A 16,553-nucleotide genomic window follows, 5' to 3' on the forward strand; every position below is an offset into this window, starting at 1 on the left:
CACCGGCAGCCCCCGGGAGGGACGCGCCGCCCCTGCGGCCGGGCCCGGCCCGCGGCACCCTCGGGGCCAGCTGCGCGCGCAGGGGGTCGTGCGCAGGCGCATCACGGCCGCCCGCGACCCGCCGGGAGCCCGGGGCGGGGAAGCTCCGCCCTAACAGGCCCTAAACCACGCCCACTCCGCCCGGCCCCGCCCCCGCCCCGCCCAGGAGGACTTTTGTCCGCGCGCGGCCGCCGTGGCCGCCCGCTGCACTTCCGCCTTCGTCCACGTGGTCCGCGTGGGGCTCCGTCCGCGGCGCCGTGAGTGGGGACGCGTGGGGACGCGCCCCTCTGGTCCCGCCGAGGGTGGCCCGATCGCCCCAACTTCCGAGGGGAACCCGGAGGGCGGGGCGGGAGGACGAGGGGGCGCGGGGAGGTCAGGGGTCAGCCGGGGTCAGCGGGAGGCGAGGAGTCCCGCGCGTGCCCTCCGCCGGCCGCGCATGGGGCTCCCGGGCCTGCGCGCGGCGGCCGGCGCCCTGCGGAGCGCCTGGGGAGCGTGGACGCCGCGCCCGGGACGGCGCCTCCTCGGGTAATGCCCGCCCCGGGCCCGGGTCGCGGCGGCGCGCCGGCGGGTGCGCGCGAGCTGCGGGCTCCGCGGGCCGGGCCGGCTGACGGCGCCCGTCTTTCCAGCTCGCCCCCCATGGCCGGGAAGGCGGAGGCGCCGGCGCGGGCCCGGCGGGAGCGGGCCGGGAAGGCCGCGGGCAGGGGCTGGGAGGACGCGGAGCTGCCGGCCAAGAAGCCCCGCGGCGGCGCGGACGGGGAGCCGCCCAGGAAGCCGCCCAAGCGCAAGATCGTGCTGCTCATGGCGTACTCGGGGAAGGGCTACCACGGCATGCAGGTGAGCGCGGCCCCGGGCCGGGCCGGGCGCTGCGGGCCCGGCGCCGGGCTCTCCCCGGCCGTGCGCGCGGGGAGCCCTCCTGGCCTCCAGGGCGCAGCGCGGGAGCCCAGAGCCGGCTGTGGGTGCTCGTGAGGTCCGCTCGGGGGACAGTCGGGGCAGGCGGGCCCCTTCTAGAAGCCTCTCCCCCGCCCGCCAACGCGACCCTTTTCCGAAATCTGGAGGTGCCCCCACAGTGGACATAGACTTTCTTCCTCCGGCTCAACCCTGTTTGGTCAGGTCCCTGAGCCTGACTCACAGTGAGAGATTCACTGCTGGGTCGGAGGCTCCAAGGGGACAGAGCGTAGAGAAAGGAGTTATAACTTCTGCTATGAATAGGAGGAGTGAGTTACTTTGTATCCTTTTTAATTTTTTTTTTTAAAAAGCATAGGTTGCACCCAGGAAACCAAGTTGCTGACTACTGGTAGACTGTGACGTTGGTTTGGGAGCCGTGGCTTCAGTCCGGAGGAGCCCTGGGTGTTTGTAGAGCAGACAGACCACCTGGGCCCCGGCCGGGAGTGACAGTAGCTCCCGGGGTGGACGGAAGGACAGACTGAATTGATGGGGGGGTTGTTATCCTGGTGTTTTTAAATTTTATTTATTTTTAGAGAGAGAAACATCTATTTGTTGTTCCACTTGTGCATTCGTTGGTGGATTCTTCTATGTGTCCTGTTTGTTAATATCTGTTCCTGTCACTTGAGCATTTATGACTTTGTGCTGAGTAAGGGATTGGACCTACCTACACCACAGTGTGAAAGCTCTAAGGTAGACTCTGGGAAGGACTTCCCCACTGTGCTGAGTCTTGGCCAACTGCCTGCAGGCCTTGTGTCCCCTCTGATGGAAAGACTTCCTTTGAGAGCAGTCAGGGTGGTAGTCTCACGGAGGCCGTGGGGTCCTGTAGCCCAGGATTATGGTGAGGGCAAACCAGCAGGGATAGTGTTGAAGCAGGGGGTGTCTTTCCCTACTTGTGTTAATCCCAGGAGGTTGTACGCGCTGTACATGAACCAAAGGGTTTAGGAAAAGCCAGGGATGCCAGCCCAGCCCCTGCTGGCAGTATCCTGGGTGTGTTCCTCTGAGGGAGCATCCTGCTTCCCTACAGTGGTGAGGGAGGGGTTCTTCTGGGGTGGGGGCTGCATACAGGTATGCCCAGCAGCAGGAGGGTGCTGGTCTCAGAGCTGACCCGGTGGAGGAAAGATAACGCCTGCCGTTGGCTGTGTCACTGGCTGCCCGGGGTGGGGATTCCTAGAGAGTGGGTACCCTCAGGTGGCTTTCCTCCTTCCCCTGCTAGGGGGATGAGCCGCAGGGTCTCCCCATGGCCACAGGTGCAGTCCCCATGCTGTGGGTGTGGGCACACCGCGCCTGCCCCTGCCTGGAGCAGTCTGGGCCCTCTCTAGTGGGTCGTGACTGAGCAAAAACCATGTTTTCGTCTCTCTTTCTCAGAGGAACGTTGGGTCCTCACAGTTCAAGACTATTGAAGATGACCTGGTATCTGCCCTGGTCCGGTCGGGCTGTATTCCTGAGAACCACGGCGAGGACATGAGGAAGATGTCGTTCCAGCGGTGTGCCCGCACAGACAAGGTAGGCGGCAGCTCTGCCCCTCTGGCTCGCTGCCCTTGTCCCCCATCCACCTCAGCGTCTTTGTTGGTCAGGACTCTTGGTAACAAATGACAGATGCACAGACAAAACTAGTCTAAATGGAAAGAGTTATTGCCTGTGTCACTGAGAGGAGCAGGAGCAGGTCCATGCATGGGTGGCTGGGTCTGGCGCCCTCTGGTGGCAGGGCTGCATCCTGTCCGTGGTTTGTCCTCTGTTGCCTCTGTGGGTGGCATGGTGGCCTCAATGTCTGCTGTAGATCATGTCTCAGGCACAGTTACACACACAGGATCGTGTGGCCCACTGTAATATAAAATTTCTACTAGCCAGTCAAAAGAAAAGGAAACGGGTGAAATTGGTTTTAATAATAATGATTTTATTTCATTCAGTGTATCCAACATCATCTCATTTCAGGGTGCAACCAATGTAAAAAAAGATCACTGAGGTGTATCCACCGTCCTTTTTTTTTAATCCTCACACGATATTTTTTCCCATTGCTTTTCAGAGAGTGGAAGGGGGCAGGGAGAGAGAGAGAGAAAAAAACATTGACTGGTTGCCTCCTGCATGTGCTCCAACGAGCCCTAACTGGGGCTGGGGATGGAGCCTGCAACCAAAGTACGTGCCCTTGGCCAGAACTGAACCCAGGACCCTTCAGTCCTCAGGCTGACGCTGTAACCACTGAGCCAAACTGGCTAGGGCATCATTATAATGTTTTATAAGTTATGCTGCATTTATCCCCTTGGTATATAGAGCCTTGTTCTCGTGCCCGATTATTCTCTCGGATGCACTTCTAAAAGCAGAACTCCTCCAGGAAAAGATGTAACTTTGCGTGGACCTTCTGTTCAAGAGACCTCGTGTGGTGCTCGAAGAGCAGGCCCCAGCTGGCCCCTCACACCCTGTGCTTCCTTTGCAGGGTGTGTCTGCGGCTGGGCAGGTTGTATCCCTGAAGGTGTGGCTGATTGATGACATTTTAGAAAAGATCAACAGCCACCTTCCGTCACACATTCGGATACTGGGTAAGCCTTGCAGCACGGGCTGCACGAAGTCTCCAGATTTCTCTGGTGTGGAGTTGAGACAACAGGGTGGTTGCTTAGCATACGGTGGGGTGGCTAAGAGTCAGTATTCCCTCCTCCCTCAGAAAGGACAGACTTGGAACATCCCTCGATTGCAGCACCTTGATGCCGCACATGCCTTGTTTTAACCAAACGCTGGATGCGAGAGTCCATGTTTGGTCAAGTTAAAATGTGGGCAATTAATGCCTCTTAAAAAATGCAAGCTGACTCTCTGCCTTTAAGTGTCATGTATGTGCCATTTACATGTAGCGTGGTATTGGGGTGGCTGCTGTAGACCGTCCTCTGTTTCTCTCTGTCCCATCTTTTCTTTGCTCCCCTTCTTTTTCTGCCAACTAGAATGTATTTGATCACTCCCATTGCTGGGCCTTTTTTTTTTTTAATCTCCACCCAAGGATATGTTGTCACTGATTTCTAGACAGAGAGAGAAATATCAATGTGAAAGAAACATCAATGTGAGAGAAACATTGATCAGTTGTCTCCTGTACGTGCCCCGACCGGGGATTGAACCCGCAACTCAGGTGTGTGTTCTGACCAGGAATTGACTCCGCAACCCTTTGTCGTAAGGGATGCTGTTCCAACTAACCGAGCCATAGGCCAGGGCTTGCTGGGCTTTTCAGGTTGTTTCTTTTTTTCTTTTTTTCTTTTTTGCTGTTGCACACGGGGCTGCCTCTGTGGCTGTGTCTGCAGAGTAACTTCTTCTGATGATGGGCTCAGGTCAGGGTCCCGCCGCTCCCTGCACAGAGCTGCGATACTCACTCTGGGGTCAGCACAGGACGTGCAGCGAGAGCCCAGGACCCTGGCCCCTTGCCAGCCCCAGGCCTGACAGGCATTGGGATGCCTTTCCTTGGGTGTGGGTTACAGGGTTCAGTGTCAGGACTTGTCCCTATGTGGGCTGAGGTGCTAGGGCCCCGGCTTGTCTAAAGCCTTTGTCTTTGTCCCCCAGGCCTAAAACGTGTCACCGGCGGCTTCAACTCCAAGAACAGGTGCGATGCCAGGACCTATGTTTACATGCTGCCCACATTTGCCTTCGCCCACAAGGACCACGACGCACAGGATGAGACGTACCGTCTGAGCGCTGACACGCTGCAGCGGGTGAACCGGCTGCTGGCCTGCTACAAGGGCACCCACAACTTCCACAACTTCACCTCGCAGAAGGGGCCCCGGGAGCCCAGCGCCCAGCGCTACATCCTGGACATGTTCTGCGAGGAGCCTTTCGAGCGGGACGGCATGGAGTTCGCTGTCATCAAGGTGAAGGGGCAGAGCTTCATGACGCACCAGATCCGGAAGATGGTGGGCCTGGTGGTGGCCATCGTCAAGGGCTACGCACCCGAGGACGTGCTGGAGCGCAGCTGGGGGGAGGCCAAGGTGGACGTGCCCAAGGCGCCAGGGCTCGGCCTCGTCCTGGAGCGCGTGCACTTCGAGACATACAACCGGCGCTTCGGCTGCGACGGGCTACATGAGCCGCTGGACTGGGCGCGGGAGGAGGCGGAGGCTGCAGCCTTCAAGGAGCAGCACATCTACCCCACGATCATCAGCACCGAGCGCCACGAGAGGTCTATGGCCCAGTGGCTGAGCACCCTGCCCACACATGACTTCAGTGCCACTGCCCACGCAGCAGCCAGCCCCAATGCCAAGGTGGGGCTGGGGCCAGGGGTCAAGGGAGCTATAGGGCTGGCACAAGTCCTTCCAGGAGCTTAGCTAATGCTCGTCCATGTCTGTTGTCTGTGGCTAAGCTTCTAACCCACTATGTGCTGGGGTCATCATGCCCATTGTTCACATGAGCAAGCTGAGGTGCACAGAGAGGTATATCACTCCCCCAGGGTCACACAGGAGCGGGAGAAACCAGACTGGGGCATTGAACCGGATGGCTGGCGACCCTGGTGCTCACTCCACACTTAGTGACCCTGGGCGAGGGACATGCTTGGTGGTGTCTTTCTGTGATGTGGAGGTGATGTGGGACGTCCCTCTCGAGCTGGCAGTGCTGGTCAGTTAGCACACACACTCTCTTGCCAGTGCAGTGGGTATTCAGAGGGTGACCGCCCCACCTGGTGTTCTGGGGGTATCTTCCCCTGGTCTGGGTGTCCAGGGAAACACTCATCTTCCATACCTGGAGCTGTAAACGCCTGCTCATGCAGGTAGGTGCACAGGTGGAGCAGGCAGGTGTCAGAATAGCAGGTGGGCAGGTCAGGTGATAAATGGCAGCCAAGGCCAGGGATGTGATAGGGATCGGTGGAGATTGTGGCAAACTAGTTCATGTGTTAGAGCGACTGCAGCTCAGTGCCAGCCAGGGGTGGCCACGTTGGAGGTGAGCCTGGTATTAGAGCTCACATTTTCCCAAGAGAAACTGGCATTCCAGAATTCTATGTGAACTCACCCACTCTTTAAATGTTGATGGTTATTGATTTTCCCAAGTGCTGTGAGGCCAGATGGAGCCCCTGTGCAGCTTTGACCTGGGGCCAGGCCATGCCCTCCATTAACAGAGGCTGCTGACTACTTCCCATCTTCACACCCTGCTGAGGCATCTGCCCAGTTTTATGTCCCCTGAGTCATTGCATCCTCTGGGGATTTGGAGGAGCCCTATAAAGACCCTGCTCTTGTCCTCAACCAAGTCAGAACGAATGCCGGCATCACTCCCGGAAGGGCAGGTTGGAAGGTGACTCGGGGTCCACCACGGACAGCCCCGTTCATAAAAAGCACCCACATCTGGGCAGCCTGCTCCCCCACAGCTGTTTCTCTGCTCTGGCTCTGCAGGTCCCCAGCCCCCAGGAAGGCAGTGAAGGGGACGGAGACAGTGACTGAGGCGGGGCTGCCTGTGGACACATGCACCAGGAGCTGCCACTGCTGCTGTCTGCTGCATCCCTCGCCAAGACGGGAGCCGAGATGTAGTCTTATAACCTCAGGACCCTGAGACCCGCATCGTTCTCCGTTTTTCTCATGAGAACCTGCCACAAACCTGTTTCAGCTCAGCGTGAACTCTCTACACCTGAGCCTGTAAAGACCCTATTTTTTTAAAGAAATGATTTTCTTATTAAATACAAACTTTGCTGAGTTACTCCTTTTCTTGGTCCTTTCTGTGTCTTTCACTGAGAGCTGAGAGGAGCACTGTGTGTTGTGTTGGAACGGGTGACCTAGTGCGTGTGCGGACAGGACGCACTCCCTGTGGCTCCAGGGTTGAGGCCCAGCAGGCAGTGCAGCCAGGGGTTCTTTCCAGGACTTGGCCTCAAGCCACCAGGATGGGGCTTGGCTGTGTGTAGAAGAAGCCTGACAGGTGGCACAGACAAGAACAGGTGGCAGTTGGACCCAGCACAGCAGTCCCCTGGGCTGGAAGAGGACCTTTTTTCTGTCCAGCTGGCCCTCTTCAGCACCTGGCCTTCATCCTGGTCACGTCCACCCAGCTGTCTGCGGTCCAGGTGGGAGGAGTGAGGCAGAAGAAAGGGGAACCTTGAATATGTCCTGTAGTGAGCTCCCCCAGCATATCCCCCAGCAGCTTCCCTCCCTCATTGGCCAGCAGCTTATCAGACGGTTCTGTCTAGCTGCAAGGGAGGCTGGGAAGTGCTTTTTATGAAGTGACACCCAGTGCCAACCCAGAGCAAAGAAGAGGGGGGTGGATCACCAGCAAGTCGGTTGAAGAAGCTACAAGAGGGTTTCAGGTGGGGAGGTTGTGTGCACACATGGGTACATGTGTGCATGCATGCTTATGATGTCCGTGCATACCCATGCCTATGTATGTGTGATGTGTGAGTGCATGGGTACATGTGATGTGGTATGCATACATCTGTGTATGTATGTGCACACGTGCACCATGGGGTTGGGCAGATACCTTCAAGGACTTTCCCTGTTTTTGCTTGCCCACCATTTCAAATCACTCCATCTCTCCTGACTGGTGGCCCCCCGCCTCTTTTTCAGCAGGTGGGCTGTGCTCCCCTTCATCAGCCAATAGAAGCCATGGGATGGAACCCCCTCCACCTTCCTGAATCCTACTCCAAGCTTTTACTCAGTCCCTCCTTCTCAGTGTTGCAGTGGGAGAAGCCACCCTCCTGTCTGACACAAATGCCCTCAGCCCCCCATCATCCCTTCCGCTTCCCCGTTAACTTTCCCTTTACTCACAAACGTGAAATCACTCCCTTCAACTAACTTTATTCCCTTCCTCCTGCCCCTCTTGCACACACGTTTTTAATTCTGATGCTGTTCCCTGTACCTATTTCTTCTTTCGTTCCTTAGGCTTTTGGTGTAACTCCTCATAGACCAAGGCTGTGAGGCTCGGCACCTGCATGTTGTAGCTTCAGCACCTGCCCGTGGGCCTTGGATCCGCCGCGAGTTCACTTTTGCAAGCAGAGTGAGGTTGGGGCCCAGCGTCGCACCCCTCTCCCAGCACCACTTATTTATTTAAAAGTAACCATTTTATTTACTTTTTTGCTAATCTTCCCCTGAGGGTATGTTTCCCATGGATTTTCAGAGACAGGAGAAGGGATGGGCGGAGGGAGAGACAGAGAAACACTGATGGGAGAGCGACTCCGTTTGGTTGCCTCCCGAACATGCCCAACTGGGGCGGAACCTGCAAACCCAGGTACATGCTCTTGATCGGGACTCGAACCCGCGACCCTTCGGTGCGCAGCCCGACGCGCCAGCCACGGAGCAAACCACGAATCGGGCAGCCGGGTGGTTCCGCGAGGCGACGCCCCGCCCCGTCCGCCCCCCGCCTCCCGGCCCCTCTCCTCCCTCCACCCTCGGGGGCTCACCTTCGGGACCACAGGCCCTGGGCGGAGCGCGCTGTCTCCCTCCAGCCGGCCCGGCGCGCCGGTCCGCCGCCGGCCCGTCGGCCCACGCCCTCGCCTGGCCTCTCTAGCTCGCCCGGCCGACTCGACGCCTCCCGCTCGCTGACGTCACGCAGGCCGCCACCGCGCAGCTGCGGCGCGGGCGCCCGTCCCTTCCGGCTCTCCGTAGCCGCGCGCCGCCGCTCCTTCCGCCCGCGGGACCGGATGCGCCGAGCCGAGGGGAGCGGCGCCGCCTTCGCCTCAGCCGCCGGCTCCCGGCTCCCGCAGCCAGCCCGACGCGGCCGCAGCGCGGCCCAGGCCCCGGGTAGGTGGCGCCTCGGGGCGCGGGCGGCGGGGTTCCGGGGGCCTCCGCCGAGGGGCAGCGCCGAGGGGCCCGCCGCGGCCGCCTCCCCCGGGCGTCGCGCAGAGAGCAGGCCGCGCCGCCGCCGTGGGAGGGCGGGGCTGGGCGCGGGCCGGGCGCGGGGGGCGAGGGGGTGGGGTCGTGCGGCCTACGCCCCCTTTCCTCCCGGGCCCGCGGTCCGCCCGGAGCCCCTCGGGGCGCGCGTCGCCGTGACGGGTGGGCTCGGCGCGGAGACGCGGCCGCCGGGACGGGAGCGCGGGGCGCCTCCGCTCTGCGCACCTGACGCGGGCCGGGCCGGGCCGGGCCGTGGGGTCCGCGGGGCTCTCCGCGCGGTCTTCGCGCCGCGTGACCGGAGTCCGCGGCGGCTCTGGCGCTTTATTTGGACTTGGTTCTCGGGTTTCGTCGTCCGAGCCCTTCAGCGGGGCGGGCGGGGTTCCCCTCGCGTGGGTTCTCCGCGCGGGCGCAGGTGCAGAGGGAGGGTAGTGCGCGAAGCCTGTCCACGAGGGACACCTGCGGCGAAGGCGCCGACCGCGGCGTCTCGGGCTCCCCGCGCCGCTCCCGCCTCCTCCCTGCCCCGCAGAAGCCCGCAGCCCGCAGGGCTCTGCTCCGGCGGCCGCTCGTCGGCTGCGGGAACCGCGCAGCGGAACTTCCCCTGATTGCGCTGATCCCCGGGGCCAGAGATGAATGTCGTTCTCTTTATTTGTATTTTGCGGTGAAGCTTTTACATGTGTGCGCATAAAGTGATCTTTGTAACTTTTCTTAGTAGAACCAGTAGTAATAAAAACACACACCTATGGTCTCTGAATGGTTGGAAAAAATGGAAACGTATTTTAAAGTTCTAAGTCAGCCGTGGCCGGGTGGCTCAGGGGTCAGAGCCTCCGCCCTCGCAGGGAAGGGTCGCAGGTTGGATGGCGGGTTCAGGGCAGGTACCTAGTGGCAGGTTCGGTCCCCAGCCCCCAGTCGGAGGCAACCAATCAGTGTGTCTCTCTCACATCGATGTTTCTGTCCCCCCCTTACATTCTAAAAAAAAAAAAAAAATTGAAAAAATATCCTCAGGCAAGAATTAACAAACGAAAATTAAAAGAGAAAAGAAAAGAAGGAAAAAACCCCAAAACTCTAAATCATACTACCACCCAAAGATAAGCACAAGGAGCTGCAGTTTCTTTATGGCCCCTTGTTCTTTTCATGCAATTTCTTTTTTTTAATGTTTATAATTGCAGGTGTATAATGTAATTTTATGTGCTTTCAAAAAGCTGTCCCTAGCACGGTCGTGGGCCCTTGAATCCACTATAGTTATTGCTGTTAGTACCTGTGACCGTTATTTATTTAACCGCCTGCATTGGACCCGCCCTTTCTTGCCTTCTCCAGGCCTTCAGTTTATTTTCTCTTCAAAGTATCATCAACATATAGACACTCCAGCTACCCTTTCTAGGTCACAGCTTCCTTTCATACCAGAATTGGAAAGACTAGTGGACTCCCTGTCACCAGGTCCTCTCCCATTTCTCTTGAAGCAGCGTCAGTCAAGCTTTTGGTCCCATCTCTCCACTGAAACAGCTCCATTTAAGTTACCCACCACCTGGTTTCTGTGATTGGCATTTTACTGTACCTGCTTTATCACACACCCATCCATCCGTTTGTGTGTCATTTTCCCCTTCTTGTGCGAAGGCAGTGTCCAAGTGTAGTTTGTTGCATTGTGCGTCTCTGACTCAGAGCAGATGTTCTAGAGACGGCTCTCCACCGGTTCACGGAGCTCGCCTCATTTTTCGCCCACTGCAGGGCTCCAGTAGAGTGAATGGACCACAATGGAGTCAGCCAGTCTGAAATGCGAACCACTGTTCACTTCCAGCATTTTGCATTTGCAAATAACGCCATAGCGAATAAACTTTGTGCTTATGTACTTTCATATTGCAGGCGGCTGTTCAGGGTGAATTTGTAGTGAGACTTGCCCCGTCTAAGGGGCAGAGTGTGTGTAGTTTGTTGAATGGGGCCCAGGCCCTCAGCTTACATCCTGCGGCAGAGGTGACAGGGCCTCACCAACAGTGTGTGGTCCCAGCTTTTAAATTTTTGTCAGTCTGATAAGAAATGCTATTTCAGATAAGATTTAATTTGCATTTCTTTTATTACGAGTGATGGATTTGCAGTTGAATGTGCTTGAAAAATTCAGTTTCAGGTCTTGTGTTGGAGTTACACTGGTTTTAATGCTTTTTGTCACAGGAAATCCCATTTTATAAATACAGGCTGGGAGTGAATAGGATCAGACATTGAGTTTGTTACTTGTGAGCAGCCTTGTAGAGAGATCATCGGAGTGACTTGATGGGTTGCGATCTGAGTCGGGAAGGCCAAGCCTGCTTCTGGAATTTTGCAGCCGGAGGCCTGTGTCCGCTGCCAGGTGTTTCCTCTTGGCCTGCAGGGGGCTCTCTGATCCAGACACTGATCATTGGACACGGACGGGGACTTCCTCCTTTCTGAAGTGCATTTCTGCTGTGGATCAGCGCTGCTGCTTTGGCTTTGGCTTTGGCTTTTGCCTGGGGAGGCACCATGACCGTGGTGATGATCACAGTGAGCAGGGCAGCCTGGAGCCTCTGCTCAGCTCCAGCTGCTTGTTGCCGGGTGGGATGTGGCCCGAACTTGGATTTTTCTAATGAGCGAAGCTGAAGACTTCAGATTTTATGTGACATTTCCTCATTTAAAAATATTGACTGACATAAATCCAAACAACAGACTATGTTTTAAGTCGATTTAGCCAGGGCTCCCATGATTGCCAGCCTCTCCCTTCAGGGTGACATGGGGACTCTCCAGCCCTTGTGGCTCCACTAGCCTCCTGAACCCTGTGCTCCCTATCTCTTCAGTTTTGGGTGCCACTGACATTCTAGTAGTTGCATCCTCCCTCTCTGACTCTCCAGGACTTACTGAGTATGTCTGATGGGCCCAGGAAGGAATTTCTTAGGGTGTGTTTTGCCAGCGTCCAGGTGTGCCTTTTGATGATCTTGCCCTGAGAGCAGCTGTAGGCACAGACCCTGAGCCTAGTTCTCACCATCAAGGGCACCGGTGAGTGTCACAGGCGGTGCCCTGGAGGGCCTGGACCCTGCTCCTCATCAGGCTGCATCAATGCCCTTACCCAGTGCCCCCGCCCTCAGTCTTCTCCTGGGCAGTACTGCCCCCAAAATCATGAGCTTAACAGATCCAGTCTAGTTTTTTTCTGATGGACTTGAAAGTTAAAGACAGCCAGTAAGGGGGGAAAAAGTGTGTTGCCATTGGTGGCTTTGCTTTGCATGGGGTATCTCTGCCACATTTTGGGGAAACACTTTACATAAACAGTGGTTTGTTTTTCTAACTTGACTATAAGCTTACTGAAGTCAGGAACCACTTTTTTATTAATCCTCTCCAGAGGGTATTTTTTCCATTGATTTTTAGAGAGAGTAGAAGGGAGTGGGGAGGGGGGGAGAGAGAGAAAGAGATAAACATTGATGTGAGAGAGACACATTGATTGGTTGCCTCCCTTGCGCACCCTGACCAGGGTCAGGGATCAAACCTGCAGCCCAGATACGTGCCCTTGATTGGTCTCCTGGCAGACGCTCTAACTGCTGAGCTACACCAGCCAGGGCAGGAACCACTTTTTTTAAAAGTTGGAGAGTAATTTACATATAGCAGAGTTCATGCTTTTGTATATGGCTCTGGAATTTGGACAAACACAGTCTTGTAACCAACATCACAGATCAAATATAGAAACGGTTCCACATCCCCAGGTTCCCACCTGCCTTTCTGGAGTCTGCTGTTCCCCACCTTCCACTGCAGGTTCTGTCTAATCTCTGTCCTGTGGTTTTGCATGTTCCAGATGTCATGTCAGTGACCCCCCAGTGCCCGTGCTGGAGTCTGGCTCTGCACAATGGCGTCCTGTGCTCCTCCTGGTGTGTGTGTGTCAGTAACGTGCTCCCGTGTGTGACTGTCCCAGTGCTTTTACCTCTCGCCAGGTGAAGGTCAGTATTCATATTTCAGCGTTTTAGCAGATGGTTTTTAATTTACATTTTTGCGGAGTAGCGGCTGTATTGTGCAATCAGTGTCCTGCTTTTTTTACTTAGTAACATACCTGAAATATTTCCCATTTTCGTTACACAGTCTTCATCTAGAACGTGAACTTTGGGTTATTCTTGTTATACTGATTTTTACTTTAACTGTATTATTCTGTAGTGAATATTTTTATGTGTAGTTTAAAAAAAAGAGGTAGGTGAATGTCCTTAGGAGAGATTTCCAGAGGAAGGATCCAGAACTTGTATTGAAAACAGTGGTGTACCTAAGAATTCCCTTACACGCGGTGCCCACCCCCAGTGCCCACTATGTTGCTGGGCTTTCTGCTTGGAGGGTGATGGTGGGAGTGGGCTTTTGGTAGTAATGAGGCTGTTCCTTACTGTGGTCCTGACTTCTTACTTAGATATATTTGCTACTGCTTGCCCATGCTGTTAAGACTGTCTTCAGAGACAGCCATCAGAACACAAGTGCCTTCTCTGAGAGTTACATATACACTGATTTTTGTTTTCTCAGCCTTTACTTGTTCAACCGTCATCTGTAGCTTTTGATTTTATACAAATGTCTTATTTTACCAGTGACTTGGAATCATAGATCATTCATATATACATATGTATATTACCAGGGTGGGGACTATGAGATCACTCATATATATGTGTATTTCACAGATGGCCTGGGACTGTGAAGTCATTCATACATATATGTGTATATTACCAGGGGTCGGGACTGTGAAATCATTCATATATGTGTATTTCCCTTTTTATAAGTTTTGTAATTTTTCTCTCTTCAGCCGTCCCTGTCTCCCTGTGAGATTTTCTCATTGGCAGTCCCCTCCCTGTGCTCTCATAGAGGATATTGCCTTGTAAGTGCCTGCAGGTTTTGGCCTGGCACCTGTGACAGGCTGGGCCCCTCCCACAGGACCTTGGGGTATAATGTCACCAGGACTCCTATGTTTGGGCTTCATTAACAGTGTAACCATGAGGTAGCTCAGGTGTTCACAAGAACTGCTGTCTGGCGAGGGATTTGGCCGCAGTTCTGGTGTTGAGGGATTGTGTGTACAACCTGTACCTGCATGAGGAGAAACAGGCACCGACCCCAGTATGCGGAAACACAGAAAGGCCTCTGAAGCGTCTGGAAAGAAACCATTGACATCACACCCTGCTTGGCCTTGAGCAGGTGATGCTTGTTACCTTCTAAGGTAGCTGGTTGGCACCCCCTACCTCCTGCCAGGCTATGCCCTGGCCCCAGGCGCAGCAGAGCCCAGAAGGACCGGTCCCTCGTGTGTGTTAAAGGATTCTGTCTGCAGTGTCGTAGTGTGCACAGCTCAGCATGAATTAATAAGACTGTCCTTTGCACCAGCTGCCAGTGGGACAGACATTCACATATCTCCAGTGCTGCTGAATGGTGTCATAATAAGGGGTGATCAGATGGTTGTATTTGCCTTTAAGTAACTTGATTTTAACTTTGATTTTTCAGGAGAACAATAAGTTGGATAAAAAAGGGGGGCGATAATGCACCACGGCAGCGGCCCTCCGAATGTCCAGCACCAGCTGCAGAGGTCTCGGGCCTTCCCCGGCAGTGAAGAAGAGCAGCAGCCCCACCCAAACCCACCCCCATCCCCTGTCGCGCCTTTTGCGCCCTCGGCCAGCCCATCCGCACCCCAGTCGCCTGGGTACCAGGTTCAGCAGCTCATGAGCAGGAGCCCTGCAGCTGGGCCAAACGTGAACCTTGCCCTGCAGAATGTGGGACCAGTGGTGGCAGGAAACCCCCCACTCACGCTGGCCCCGTTGCCACTCCCCAGCCCCACCTCTCCGGGCTTCCAGTTCAGTGCCCAGCCAAGGCGCTTTGAGCACGGATCACCGTCCTACATCCAGGTCACCTCACCACTGTCCCAGCAGGTGCAGACCCAGAGCCCCACCCAGCCCAGCCCTGGGCCGGGGCCGGGCCTGCAGAGCGTGCGGGCAGGCGCCCCTGGGCCCGGCCTGGGCCTGTGCAGCAGCAGCCCCACCGGGGGCTTTGTGGATGCCAGTGTGCTGGTGAGGCAGATCAGCTTGAGCCCGTCTACGGGTGGGCACTTCGTGTTCCAAGAGGGCTCGGGCCTCGCCCAGATGGCCCAGGGAGCCCCGGTCCCGCTACAGCACGCAGGGGCTCCCATTGCAGTGCGAGAACGGAGACTGTCCCAGCCCCATGGGCAGCCTGGGGGGACCGTGCACCACCTGGGACCTCAGAGCCCTGCGGCCTCAGGCGGAGCTGGCCTGCCACCATTGGCCAGCCCCGGCCACATCACCACGGCCAGCCTGCCACCCCAGATCAGCAGCATCATCCAGGGGCAGCTGGTCCAGCAGCAGCAGCAGCAACAGGTCCTGCAGGGGCCACCGCTGACCCGGCCTTTGTTGCCCGGGGTTGGGGGTGCGTCGGCGTTCGGGATGACATCCCCGCCACCCCCCAGCAGCCCTTCTAGAACTCCAGTGCCTCCTGGCCTCTCCAGCCTGCCCCTCTCATGCACGGGGAGCAGGAAGGCACCCAAGAAGCTGGAAGAGATCCCCCCAGCCTCCCCGGAGCTGGCCCAGATGCGGAAGCAATGCCTGGACTCTCACCTCCGGGAGATGGAGGCACTGAGGGAGGCCTTCAAGGAGTACCTGATTGAGCTGTTCTTCCTGCAACACCTGCAAGGGAACATGATGGATTTCCTGGCTTTCAAGAAGAAGCACTACGCCCCGTTACAAGCTTACCTCAGGCAGAACGACCTGGACCTGGAGGAGGAGGAGGAGGAAGAGGAGGAGGAGGAGAAGTCTGAGGTTATCAACGATGAGGTGAGGAACAGCATTCAGGACGTGCAGGGGGGGGTCTAGGCAGCTCTGAACACGGAAGAACCCGTGAGCCCGGGTGCTTCTCAGATGTGGTTTCGTAAGGACTTGACCCGGGCATAACGTGGAAGGTGGATTTTGCTGTTTTCTTCATGGGAGGGAGCAGCTGCTCTAGTAGTTGCGGGGGGCGCGTGGCAGGTGCAGACCCAGGTGCCTTCATCGAGAACAAGGACTCTGCCCTGGATGGAGAGCTAACCTGCGGGCCACAGCCTGGCCCCTGGCCTACTGGGGATGCATACTGGCCCAGGTGCACACCTTTGGGCTGGTTTCCCAGTTTTCACATTTTACTTACATAGATCCACCCGTTGAAGTTCCATGAATGTGTATTTAAGTAGAAATAAACAAATATTAACATGGTATTTGCGTGATTAAAATATAGTTATGGCAAAAACCCAGAATTTTTAGATGTAGTCTTTAGCTTTGAGATCATATTTTAAACTCACACTTTGGCAAATACCTATGAGTGATATTTAAGATGGAATCCTTTTTAAATAGTGAAAATTTTGGGTGCCTGGAATGGGTGCTTAATAAATGCCAGAATTGAGATTTCTTGATACCATTGTGATTCTCACCCATTTATCTGCACTTCCTGAAAAAGAAGCTAATCCCAGCAGGCGAGCATGAGATGGCTGTTGTGCACTGTACGTGTGCCTTTGTGTTGTGTAGTGTACACTATGTTGGTGTAGCTGATTCTGTTTTATGAGATGGCTAAAATAACTGAAATCTTTGTCACTTCTCCTGCAAAGAAATCGGCCTTTGGTGAACAAAAACTGGTCTCTTTGCTCAGCCGTCCTCATTGATATTTATGGACGTATCTGTGTGGCTTTGCCATTTTGTGTTTCCTTTAACACCCTTTCCAGGATGGACCATTTTTATTTTCCAAAAGGTTACATGATTATTTTGAGGATTTCACCTCTAAAATAGTGAAATTCAGTTCTCTTTATGTTTGTACACCAGTGTTGTCTGTAGTCTC

At 55.6% G+C, this 16,553-nt stretch overlaps 2 protein-coding genes across 14 annotated transcripts in view; both read left to right on the plus strand.

Annotated features, from left to right (window-relative positions):
* Window positions 1–243: 243 nt before the first annotated feature.
* On the plus strand, window positions 244–6,951 carry PUS1 (pseudouridine synthase 1). 2 transcript variants are annotated; one of them, XM_081122802.1, is made up of 6 exons: window positions 244–296; window positions 666–873; window positions 2,350–2,487; window positions 3,416–3,518; window positions 4,519–5,210; window positions 6,327–6,951. In XM_081122802.1, exons 2-6 carry the CDS (start codon window positions 676–678, stop codon window positions 6,372–6,374), a joined length of 1,179 nt encoding a protein of 392 aa, XP_080978928.1. In that variant the 5' UTR covers window positions 244–296; window positions 666–675; the 3' UTR covers window positions 6,375–6,951. The 2 variants fall into 2 exon arrangements, with proteins under 2 accessions (XP_080978928.1, XP_080978927.1); XM_081122801.1 differs by lacking the exon at window positions 244–296 and adding an exon at window positions 439–564.
* A 1,577-nt stretch (window positions 6,952–8,528) lies between these two features.
* The window catches only part of EP400 (E1A binding protein p400), a 62,398-nt gene continuing 54,373 nt past the window's right edge, over window positions 8,529–16,553 (plus strand). For 11 of the 12 annotated variants that reach the window (XM_081123154.1, XM_081123162.1, XM_081123160.1 and 8 more), the window contains exons 1-3: window positions 8,529–8,654; window positions 12,526–12,667; window positions 14,190–15,526. In XM_081123154.1, the coding sequence (XP_080979280.1) occupies window positions 14,225–15,526 (1,302 nt within the window). In that variant the 5' untranslated portion in view covers window positions 8,529–8,654; window positions 12,526–12,667; window positions 14,190–14,224. The remainder of the gene's footprint in view (window positions 8,655–12,525; window positions 12,668–14,189; window positions 15,527–16,553) is intronic. The other variant, XM_081123158.1, reaches the window with a different exon arrangement.

The sequence above is a fragment of the Miniopterus schreibersii genome, assembly GCF_964146895.1.
Source record: "Miniopterus schreibersii genome assembly, chromosome: 20".
NCBI classification, from domain to species: domain Eukaryota; kingdom Metazoa; phylum Chordata; class Mammalia; order Chiroptera; family Miniopteridae; genus Miniopterus; species Miniopterus schreibersii.